The 12,000-nt window shown below is 59.9% G+C and overlaps 1 protein-coding gene across 1 annotated transcript; it reads left to right on the forward strand.

The window, feature by feature from the left end:
- The first annotated feature begins 880 nt into the window (after positions 1 to 880).
- TMEM8B (transmembrane protein 8B) lies at positions 881 to 11,564 on the forward strand. The gene is given in 13 exon segments (XM_069774980.1): positions 881 to 977; positions 3,868 to 4,057; positions 4,605 to 4,812; positions 5,098 to 5,231; positions 5,340 to 5,599; positions 5,859 to 6,214; positions 6,537 to 6,633; positions 6,837 to 6,960; positions 8,335 to 8,477; positions 8,675 to 8,853; positions 8,942 to 9,088; positions 9,163 to 9,279; positions 9,508 to 11,564. Coding segments are annotated over 13 exon segments (2,388 nt in total). The 3' UTR covers positions 9,844 to 11,564.
- Positions 11,565 to 12,000: the final 436 nt, after the last annotated feature.

The following is a 12,000-nucleotide window of genomic DNA, read 5'->3' on the forward strand; positions in this document are numbered from 1 at the left end:
CCCTGCTCCAACGTGGGGTCCCACCCACGGGAGACAGTCCTCCACGAACTTTCTCCAACGTGGGCCATTCCCACGGGCTGCAGTTCTTCACGAACTGCTCCAGCATGGGTCCTTTCCACGGTGTGCAGTCCTTCAGGAGCACACTGCTCCAGCGTGGGTCCCCCACGGGGTCACAAGTCCTGCCAGAAAACCTGCTCCATGGGCTCCTCTCTCCACAGATCCGCAGGTCCTGCCAGGAACCTGCTCCAGCGCAGGGTTCCCACGGGGTCACAGCCTCCTTCAGGAACCCACCTGCTCCGGCGTGGGGTCCTCCACGGGCTGCAGGTGGATATCTGCCCCACCATGGACCTCCCTGGACTGCAGGGGGACAGCCTGCCTCACCAGGGTCTTCACCACGGGCTGCAGGGGAATCTTCGCTCCGGCGCCTGGAGCATCTCCTCCCCCTCCTTCTGCACTGACCTTGGTGTCCGCAGGCTTGTTTCTCTTACATGTTCTCACTCCTCTCTCCGGTGGCTGTTTTCTGCGTCCCAACTTTTTTTCCTTCTTAAAAATGTTATCACAGAGGCGTTACCACTATCGCTGATTGGCTCGGCCTTGGCCGGCGGCAGGTCCGTCTTAGAGCCAACTGGTATAGGCTCGCTCTCTCTCGAACACAGGGGAAGCTTCCAGCAGCTTCTTACAGGAGCCACCCCTGTAACCCCCCCCGCTACCAAAACCTTGCCACATAAAACCAATACACCGTCCCTGCCCGTGACCCTGCCCCCCGGTGCCCCGAGCAGCGGCGGGGCCACCCCGGGAAGAACGGGGCGCGCGGGGGGCGGGACGCTGCCGCCGACGAGTGACGCGTGTCGGGGCCAATGGTCGCCCGGGGGCGGGCGGCATGGGCCGGCAGGGCGGCGGGCAGCGGCGGCTGCTTGCTCCCCTCCTCCGCCTCCCCCTGCTGCTTCTGCCGCTCCTCCTCCTGCCGCCGCCCGCCGGTGAGTGCCGCGGGGCCGGGGACGCGGGGGAGTGTGCGTGCAATGGGTGTGGGGCACACATGCGACGAGGCACAGGGACGAGTACAGGATGGGGTTCAGGAGTGCACATGCAACGGAGCATGGGGTGCGTGATCAGTGGGGCAGAGGGTGCATGTGCAATGGGGCACAGGGATGCTTGTGCAATGGGAATGAGGTACAAATGTGGTAGGGTGCAGGGTGCATGTGCCGTGGGGTGTGTGTGTGCAATGGGTAGGAGGTCTGCATGCTGTAGGGCGGGGGGGTGTGCAGTAGGGCACAGGATGCTCGTGTAGTGGGGCACAGGGATGTGCTTTCAATGGGTATGAGGTACACAAGCAATGGGATGTGGGGTGTGCACACAATGGGGCAGGGGGTGGGTGAGAATGGAGCACAGGGGGGTGTGTTCAGTGGAGCGCAGTGTCTGCCTGCTATGGGATGCAGCATGCACATGCAATGGGACACGGTGAGTCTGCAACAAGGTATGGGGTGCGCGTGCAACAAGGTATGGGGTGCGCATGCAACAAGGCACAGAGATGTGCCCAGTTGGGTGTGGGGTGTGTGTGCAATGGGGCAGGAGGTGCACATGCAATAGGGCATGAGGTGCATGTGCGATGGGACACAGAGATACACGTGCAATGGGGTGTTTGCATAATGGGGCATGGAGATGCATGTGCAGATGGTACCAGATGCCTATGCAATGGGGCATAAGGATGTGCATGCAGTGGGGCATGACGATAAGCATTCTGTGGGGCATGGGTTACCCATGCAGTGGGGCATGGAGATAAATGTGCAGTGGGGCACAGAGGTGTGTGTGCCAGGAGGACGCAGGCAGTGCACATGCAGTGGAACACCCGAGGGGGGACAGGTGCATGAGCAGGTCCGGGAGGCTGCAGATGCAGCGGGTCCCCAGGACAGACGGCTGTGCGCATGCAGTGGGGCAGTGGGGCAGCGGGGATGGACAGCATGCAGAGGGGGGGATGTGCACGCAGCGAGGCATCGGGATGTGCAGGGGGGACACCGGCGGGACTATGTGAGGTGATGAGTGTGCTATGGGGCACGGGAGCTGGCTTGGTGATGGGGCTGCGGGGGGGTACACGAGAGTGAGGAGTGGGCATCCTCTGGGGAGGGGGGAAGCTGGCCGGGGGCTGCCCGTGCCGCGGGGCCGGGCTGCAGGGCGGGGGCCGCATGAGGCAGCGGTGGGGCGGCAGCGGGAGCTGTCCGCGGTGCTGTCCACCGGCCGCGACCTGGGTCTGCGGTCCCGGAGCGGGGGGGTCCTGCGGCTCCGGCTGCTGGCCTGGGGCAGAGGGGCACTTGCTTTCCCCCCTCTATGGATAGGAAATCCCGCTCCGTCCTCCAGCACCCTTCCCTGTGCTCTGGCCACACCGCCACGGGGCTGCAGTCTGACCCTCTCCCTGCAGCCGGCTCCCCCCACCTTGCCCTGGGCAAGTAGGCATGGGGAACCACGCTGGGACCGGGAGGCTCCAAGTGCTTTCCCCCATGCTATCTCCTGGAGTTGCATTCAACATCCCCTCCTTCCTGGGGTCCTCTGCCAGGTCATTGTCCCCACGTGGAGCTGTGGAGTGGCTTGGTGGTTCATGGTGTGGAAATCGGGATCGGGTGTTCTTGCACCGAGACAAGTATTTCATGCCTGGCTTGTGTTGGCTGGCAGCAAAGGGGAGGGGGAGCTGCCTTTGTTCCAGGCAAGAGAGTAGATGCATGTCAGTGTACAGCCAGCTGGGGCTGCACACACACACATGCACACAAGCACATGCGTGCACTCCCAGCCAGGTGCACACTGTGCAAAGCAGCTCTTCTTCTCAGCTATCCCACTCGCCACTGGACAAGTTCTCCTGGGCACAGCCCTGCTCCCAGCCCATCCTCTGTTGGCATCTCCCTTTCTAGCAGCTTGTAGGGAGGTGCATCTCATCCTTGGTGCATCTCTAGGGAATAATGGATGGGTCTCCCAGGCTGGCACTGGGGAAGTATGGCAATGGTAGGGTGAAGTTACAGCTGCTGTCTGGAGACCAGGTCTCCCTTGTCTCCACTGTGCCAAGGAAGTGGCTGCCTCTCTGCTGCTGGGACTCCTGGAAATCCCTGGAAATCAAGCTGTTGGACAGTTGGGCAGGGAGATGTGGCCCCAGTGAGTGCTGTGGGCTTGCAAGAAGTGTCTTGCAGACATGGGGCTGTGCACAGCCACACAGGCCCATGCATGTGGGTGTGCATGCCTCCACTTTGCCGTGCATGCAGAGAGCACCTACGTGTGCATATGTGCACACGTATGTGCACCATTTCTCCTCTGCAAACCACAGGAGAGCTGGGGGGCTGTGCAGGAAGTGCATTGCTTGCTCCTTCTTGTGGCTCTAGGGTGGGACTCTGCGGTTTATGATGGGCTCTGTGCTGAGCCTCCTCAGCAGGCAGAGAAGGGGGGAATCTGTGTGCCCCTGTGGGAGCTGACCTGTTGTGGCTGAGCTGGAACCATGAGGAATGGCCCTTTATTACAGGTAAAATGCAGGGAGCAGGTCCTCACTGAAGAGGATGATGAGTTGAAAGAGGTGGGCTGCACCTGGGCAGAGCCTGAGCAGCCAGGGCCAAGGGCTCCTCAGGCTCCAGAGTACCCACAGCTCCAGGAATCGGGCCTGAGGCAATGTTAAACCAGGCACGATGATGCAGACTGTGCCAGGGCTGGGAGATGCAGCTGGGACAGCTGACATCAGCCCTGGGGACACACTGAAATGACACATCCCCAGCCCCTCCTGCCTCTGGGCTGCTGGTTCTGGGGCATGTTCAGATCCCGGGTGGGCCTGGTCTGGGAGGGGTGTTGCACCCCCTCAGCCCCTCACCCTGCTGAGAGCCCCTTGGGTCTCCTCCACAGATGGGCTCTTCGTGACCGACTACTTCACCCGCACACCACACAAGCTCAGCCCCTTCCGCTCCTTTGCCAGCATCGAGCTCTTCCACTTCCACATCCCTGAGGACACAGTCATCACTGTCTGGAACCTCATCATCTTCAAGGAGCAGGGTGGCACCTTTGGGGACCAGTGCCCAGACCGTAGTATCACCGTGTGAGTAAGCAGCCTGCCCTGTCTGTTTCCTTCCTGCCTGCCCCGTCTGTTTCCTTCCTGCCTGCCCCTGCTGCTCCCTGCCTGGACTTGCCTTGGAGCCTGCCTGCTCTTGTCTGCTTCTTGCTTGCATGTGCACGTGAGCACGTATGTACATGCATGCACACATACAGAAGGGCACTCATGCATACACATGCACACAGGCATGCATATGCAGGTACACATGTGTGCACAGATGCATGCACACACATGCATATATGCACATACATTCACGCACACACATACATGTGCACGCATTCACTCCCCATGATTCATCTTCCCAGGACCATTGCAGGCTCCACTCTTTTGTGCATCTCATACGTGAACAGTTTTGCTTAAACACCCACCCAAGGAAGCTCACAATCTCCAGCAAGGTCCCAGCTTACAGACGACTTCCCCATCATGTCTTTGAGCTTCCTAATAGCATGGAGGACAGACCTCCATGTGTAGGGCAGGCTGGCCCTGCCATGATACCCAGCCTGCGCCCTGCTAATTGCTGTCTCTCCTGCAGGTATTTCCGCTCAGGGGCTCCCTCTGTCATTAACCCACTGCACACGCACTTCCCCAGGGACACGGCTGTCCCTGGCTCCTTCACGCTGACCCTCACCTGGACCCTGCCCAACCGCACCATGGGGGTGTTCAATGTCACCAGCCCACTGCCCGGGGACTGGTTCCTGGCTGCCCACCTGCCCAAAGATGAGGGCAAGATCTCTGTCAAGGTGAAGGGCTTGGGGGGACCGTGGAGTGGCAGGGCTCGCTGCAGGGCTCTGCTGGGGCCTGACTGTCCTGGGCTGGCAGTGCCTGGGGCAGGTGTCCCAAGTGGGGTACATGGGGGGCAGGAGGATACCACATCTCTTGGTGGGAGTCCTGGGCATATCTGGATGGAGGGCACCTGGGCAGACTGCACCCCAACCCCTTGCCGCGGTGCAGGGTCAGCAGCTGGGGGATGGTGGCTCTGTGTGGCCAGTCCCCCCCGCCCCATGCTGACTGTCCTGCTGGTGCAGGGGGTCTATGAGGAGTGCCGGTATCTCTTCCAGCCACAGCTCATTGTGCAGCGCCTGGTGAACATTGCCGTGCTGTACCCTGGTTATGTCACTGAGCAGAGCATGGCGCCCCACAACCACTCCTGCCTCTACAAGTGAGTGTGAGAGGGTCTCCTAAGGAGGAGGCATCCCCAGGGTGGGCTTGCCTCCCCAGCCCTGTTGGTCCACGCTGAGGGGCAGGACCTGACACTGCTGTCCCGCAGGGTGTTTGTGCCCAGCTACACATCGCGCATGCTGGTGGAGGTGCTGCGGTGCCGTGGGACTGAGGGCTGCCCCCTCTGGCTGCGCATGCGGGCCAAGGCTTCCCCCTTGCACAACTCCACGGCACTGGACTGCCAGGAGCGTGCTCCCTGCCAGCTGGCACTGCACCTGCCCTTCTGGCAGCACTGGTACTACGTGCTGGTAGAGAAACACCCTGGGGTGCCGGGCACCATCTCCTTCCAGGTCACTGTGCAGCTCACAGGTGAGGGTGCACAGAGAGGTCCGGGTGGGGGGCATGGTCTTGACTCTGCTTGGGTGACCGGTGGGGGGGCAAAGGATGCCCGCAGGATCTGGCCCCAGCTGGGCACAGGGTGATACCCAGCTCTGCTGGGATGGGGACACTGGGAGGCGTTGGGGCTGGGTTGCAGATGCAGGTGAGTGGTGGGAAAGAAGGGGAGGTGGGAGCTAAGAGGGGGCTGGAGGGGCTGTGTGGTGCCCAGGCTGACAGCTCTGCCCTCCAGACTGCTCCCGACCCAGCCTGGCCCGTCCACCCTTCCTGCCCTCCAGCACCTCCATGAACATGCCCCACTCCTTCGGCTCTGTGGGTGGGCTGGCACTGGGGGACAGCCCTCTGCCCGCCAGCCCCAACGGCATGCAGCACCCAGTCCCCATCCCCACTGCCTCACCTGCCAGTGAGCAGTGCTGGCCAGTCCGCCCCATGCTGCGCAATGAGCTGGACACCTTCTCCGTCCACTTCTACATCTTCTTCGGGCCCAACGTGTCAGTGCCACCTGACCGCCCTGCTGTCTTCATCATCAACCTCCTACCAGTGCTGGATAGTGGTGGGGTGCTCAACCAGGAGCTGCGGCTCAATGTGGTGAGGTGGCCACACTGTGCTCCGGATGGGGCAGGACAGCCCAGGGGGGACGGGCTGGGAGATGGGTGATGTCGGGGTTGTAGCAAGGCAAGGGACAGGATTCGGGGTGCTCTTGGGTCATGGGCCGTGGTTTGGGAGCTCTTGGGTGATAGAGCACAGATTAGGGTGCTCTAAGAGCAGGATGATGGCCTGGATTTGGGGTGTTCTTAGGTGATGGGCAGTGGGTTAGGGCACTGCTAGGTGGTGTGCTGCGAGCCGGGTGCTGTCAGAGCAGGGGACATCCCTGGCACTGGTTTAGGGCCATCTCCTCCTCTGCTGTCAGAGCTCCCTGTGTGGTGAGAACGTGACAGTGTTCAGGTGTCTGAACCTTGAAGTCCCGCTGATGTCTGGTGACAACGCATCGGTCACCTGCAAGACAGGTAGGCTGGGCTACGCGTGTCCATCCTGCTGTGGCCATGGGGGTCACACTCCCCCATGTATCCAGCAAGAGGCTGGGTGGGAGAAGGCAGAGACCATGGGGGCATCTGGCCCTGGAGCCTGGCACAGGGCGCCCTATCCCAGCTCTGCCCAGGGGAAGGGGCTGCCCCCTGCCCTGCTCATCTGGAGCTTTCCCTGCTTGCAGAGTCCCTGGCAGGCTTCCTGCTCTCTGTCAATGCCACAGCCAGCCTCAGCCGCCTGCGGATTCCCTACCCCCAGATGGGCAGCTGGTACCTGAGCCTGCGCTCGCCCTGTGCCATGGAGCATGGGTAAGAGCCCCGGCGTGTCCCTTCCCTGCATGCCCAGAGGGGATGTCCCCACCACGGCCTGCATCCATGTGTGCTGTGGGTCCGTGGGTGTACCTGGTCCCTGCCCAGCATGTCACCACTCACATGGCTTTGTGGGCTGTGTGTCACCATGTGAGTGCCTGTGTGGGCATGGATGGCTCTAGCTTGCACCTGCCTGACCATCTGTGGGTCCCCATGGCTCTTCCCTCTGTCTCTTGGTTAGGAAGCACCTGTCAGCTTGCGAACGCCGTGCATCTGTTGGTGCCTGCCTGTCTCTGCGGCAGTGCCCATCTGTACCCGTGCCCAGGAGGGGACCGGGCTGTCACTGCGAGGACAAGGCTTGGCTGTGTGTATGAGGTGGCAGCTCTGGTCAGGCTGCTGTGCCCCTGCTCCACTCAGCATCTCCAGGGTCTGGTCCCATGCCTGCAACTCTGCTCCTGGCCTGTGTGTATGCCTGAGAGCCCTGCGGAGGAGAGGGGTTGTTGTGTGTGTGTGTGTCTGTACATGTGAGAGTCCATGTGGGGTTCTGTGCCATGCAGATAGTGTTCTGTGTGTGTTCAGTGCACACATGCAGACAGCACTGGGTGTTTGGTGTATGCATGTGAATGGTGCTGCATGCATGTTTGGTGCATGCATGCAGACAGCGCTGCATGCGTGTTCGGGTTTGTGCAAGCAGACAGGGCTGTGTGTGTTCTTTGCGTGTGTGTGCAGATTTGGCTGCGTGAGCACACGCAGCAACAGCAGACGTGCAGACGCGCCCTGTGCATGTGTGCAGATGGCACTGTGTGCATGTTTGTGCATGTTGGGGTGCCTGTGTGTGCACAAGCAGCACTCGGTGCATGCTGTCCGGATGTGGGCCTGTCTGTGTTCCTGTGCGCTGGAGGCTGCCAAGGTGCTGGGTGTGCCCAGAGCTGTGTGCATGGGAGGCATGGGGCAGCAGGGTGGTGTGCCTGCTCTGACTCCTCCACTGCATTTCTAGTTCACGCTGAGTTGCCAGTTGCAGTCGGTCCTTCCACAACACGGTCACACGCAGGCATTGCAAGGTACAGTGTTTGCACAGCAAAATCCAGATGAAATAGGAGCCAGCTGAGTTGCATTGCTAAAGGCAAAGTGGGTCTAAGCATGGCCACATTCCTCCCGCTCACCCAGCCTGGCACAGACAATTGCAGCGCAAAGATCCTTGGGGGCCAGCTCTGAGCTGTCATGTGTAGCACCAAAGCAGCTCATTTCCACGCTCGCCAAGTCCCTGGGTCTCCCATCGTCAGCAACATCTGGGTGCGGTGGGTGCCTCTGGTGGAGGTAGGAGCTGCTCGAGGGGTGCAGGGTGAAGGCTGACCCCCTTCTCCTGTGCTGCAGGTTCGAGCCTTGCACCAATGTGACGGCCGAGGTGTACCTGCGTGCCTACCTCTCGCCCTGCATCAATGACTGCAGCATCTACGGCCAGTGCAAGTTGCTGCGCACCAACAACTACCTGTATGCCACCTGCGAGTGCAAAGCTGGTGAGAGCTTCCCTAGGCACCCACGGTGCCTGCTGCACCCGGGGACCCCCCGGCATCCTCCTCTCCTCCCCAGGGGTTGCGCACCCTATTAGTCCTCCTGTGCCAGCTCTCCACAGGGTGCTGGAAAGGGGCTTCCCCGCTCCCTCCCCAGCCACTGCGGGTGCTGCAGGGGTAACAGCGGCTCTCCCCGACCACAGGCTGGAATGGCTGGGGCTGCACGGACAATGCCAAGGCTTTCTCCTATGACTTCCAGCTCCTCTCCACGCTGCTGCTGTGCCTCAGCAATGTCATGTTTGTACCTCCTGTTGCCATCGCCGTCCACAGCCACTGCCTCCTGGAAGCTGCCATCTACATCTTCACCATGTTCTTCTCCACTGTGAGTGCGGGGTTGGGGGCAGCTGGGGGGCAGGTGATGGGCCAGGGCTTTGTGGGATGGCTCTCACACCCTTTCCCCCCCACCCCAGTTTTACCACGCCTGTGACTAGACTGGCATTGTGGTGTTCTGCATCATGGAGTACGATGTGCTGCAGTTCTGTGACTTCCTGGGCTCCCTCATGTCTGTCTGGGTCACCATCATCACCATGGCCTGGCTTCAGCCTGTGGTCAAGCAGGCGAGTGGGGGGAGGGGGCATGTGGAGTGGCCAGGGAAGGGACCCATCCTGACATGTGCCCCATTGCCCCATAGGTGTTGTACCTGTTGGGGGCCATGCTACTCTCCATGGTACTGCAGATGGACCGCCATGGGCTCTGGAACCTGCTGGGGCCCAGCCTCCTTGCCTTAGGGATCATGGCCATCGCCTGGGTAAGGAGATTCTGTCCCCACCCATCCCTTTACGTCCCCATCCAAGCCGCGCTCCATGTCCTGTTCAGCTGCCCAACCCTACTCCCCTGCCAGCATCTCCCCTCTGCTGCCTTCACCCTTCCCCATGAACCACCTTCCCTGGCTTGTGGGGGACACGGCACCACAGTGGTGGGGCTGTGCTTGTCCCCACAAGGGCTGCCTCTTCCAGCCCCCCTTTCCCCACTGCAGACAGCTCGCACCATCCGGTGCCACCACTGCTACCTGCCGACCTGGAAGCGCTGGGCTTTCTACCTGTGCCCGGGAGCGCTGATCGCAGCGGCCGCCGTGCTGCTCTACACCTTTATGGAGACAGAGGAGAACTACTTCTACATCCACAGCATCTGGCACCTGCTCATCGCTGGCAGTGTCAGCTTCCTGCTGCCACCCCGCGCCAAGCCCAGTGGGCACCTGGGGCCCCTGCCCTGGCGCAAGGGCTGCAGGTACCAGCTCTGCATCAATGAACAGGAGGAGCTGGGGCTCGTCGACCTGGCCGTGGCCTCCATCAATAGCATTTGTGCCAGCTGATGCCATCGGTGGCCTGGACTCCTCTGTCACGGACAGCAGCCCTGTGGGGCCCAGCACCTGCTCTCTTTGCTGACCACCCATCCCGGGAGCACCAGGATTCCTCCGGGTGGGTGCATGGCCGCCTGTGCCACCCTGTTCTTGCAATTACAGCCTGGTTGAACTTCTCTCCAGGAGTTGCTGCAGCTCAGTTCGGTGCAGAGCTGGGGGGCTTGAGGCTGAGCTGGGGCCACACTCCCCTCTTTGCAGGGCCATGGAAGTGCCCAGAGGACAGGGCTGGGTGCAGAGGAGGGAATGGCAACAGAATCCTGCTCTCACTCAGGGTCCTATGGCAAGAGCTCCCACTCTGCAGTGGGCTGCTCTGAGGCTGACACAACTCCAGCATGGAGCAAGGTGGCTGGCAAGAGCTGGGGGTCCAGGGGCTCCAGCCTTTTGGCTCACTACAGGGCAGACTGCAGAGCTGGGAGGACTTGACCATGGTATTGAGCTCTCGTGGGTTGGCTGTAATGCCTGACCCATGGGGAGCCATGCTGTGCCAGGGCAGCCAGTATCCCCTCCAAGCTGCCAGGACCATGGAGAGCCCATAGCCCTGGGGGAAGCTGCCAGTGGGGAGCGGTCCCGGTGCTGCCTGCCATGGCGATGCGCAGGGCTGAGTGCACCGTCTCCAAGGGCCACATCCCCAGCAGCCCACAGCCCCATTCATGTCACCCCGCTGCCTGGATCAGCCCCCCTCAGTGCCCCACACATGGGTGCACCCACCCAGGAGCAGTGGAGTGGCAACCCTGTGTCCCTGTCGGTGCCACCAGCCATGAGCAACTGCCCTGTCTCTGCAGGGCACTGAGCATCACTGGGAGGGGGCATTGCATGGCCTGTACCCCCCCATCTGGTTGGGGCAACCCTGTCTCAGCCCCTGTTCCTCATCCCACCCTGTTTTGGATTTGTGTGGTGGAGTTTTGGTAGCAGGGGAGGGGGCTACAGAGGTGGCTCCTGTGAGAAGCTGCTAGAAGCTTCCCCAGCTCCAAGTCGGACCTGCCTCTGGCCAAGGCCGACCCAATCAGCAATGGTGGTAGCGCCTCTGCGATAACATATTTAAGAAGGGGAACCTGCAGTGGAGGGAGAGTGGAATGTGAGAGAAACACCTATGCAGACAGCAAGGTCAGTGAGGAAGGAGGAGGTTCGCCAGAGGAGGTGATGCCCCTGCAGCCCATGGTGAGACGGCAGGCTGTCCCCCTGCAGCCCATGGAGGTGAGCGGTGGAGTAGCTGCCCACTTGCAGCCCATGGAGGACACCACACTGGAGCAGGGGAAGAGTGTGAGGAGTCCTCCCCCTGAGGAGGAAGGAGCGATAGAGACAATGTGTGACGAACTGACCACAACCCCCATTCCCCGTCCCCCTGCGCTGCTGCGGGGGGGAGGAGGTAGAGAAAATTGGGAGTGGAGTTTGTTACAATACAAAAAAATCAGGTTTGTACTTACAAGTTAAAATTGTAACTATAGGGAATTGTGTTAGGTACAATGAATTGTGATAGGTATAACCATAGAAACCTCACATATTTTCTATCGAATTTTGTGTTTAAGAACTAACATTATGATTGAAACAATAGACAAAAGTGTAGCCAGGGGACTAGCTAATAGAGGTAATTACAAAAGTGTAGTTAAGTGATTAACTAGTATTTACTCCTAAGTTTTGCAGTTCTTTGCTCTTATGACTAGATGTTCCTGTACGCTAGATGAGAACAATGTTGAAATTGATCAGATGTGATTGAAATTGCGTTAAGCTTCAAGATCAAACAAGGACAAGAACAAGGACTTAAAGGACAGCCAACAGAATCTCAAATGGGTCGGTGGTCGTAAAAGCAGCCCTTTGACTCAAATGAATTTGTCATTGTGCATGATTGGATGTAGGCAGTACTATGATAATCACTAATAATAATTTTTATGCATATATATATTAATCTGATTAATATGTAATTATTACTCCATATAACCTGTTTGTGCTGAAGCTGTGGCATGCACGCTAGGTGGAAGTATCCCCCGTGCATCCAGCGCTGCAATAAACGAAGTGCCTGCTTCTTAACGTCACATTGGTGTTAAGGAGTTTTATTCCGGATTTCGGTAACAGTTTTGGCGACCCAGATGGCACCTTGCGAGTGAGACTGGA

The sequence above is a fragment of the Haliaeetus albicilla genome, chromosome W, assembly GCF_947461875.1.
Source record: "Haliaeetus albicilla chromosome W, bHalAlb1.1, whole genome shotgun sequence".
NCBI lineage: Eukaryota > Metazoa > Chordata > Aves > Accipitriformes > Accipitridae > Haliaeetus > Haliaeetus albicilla.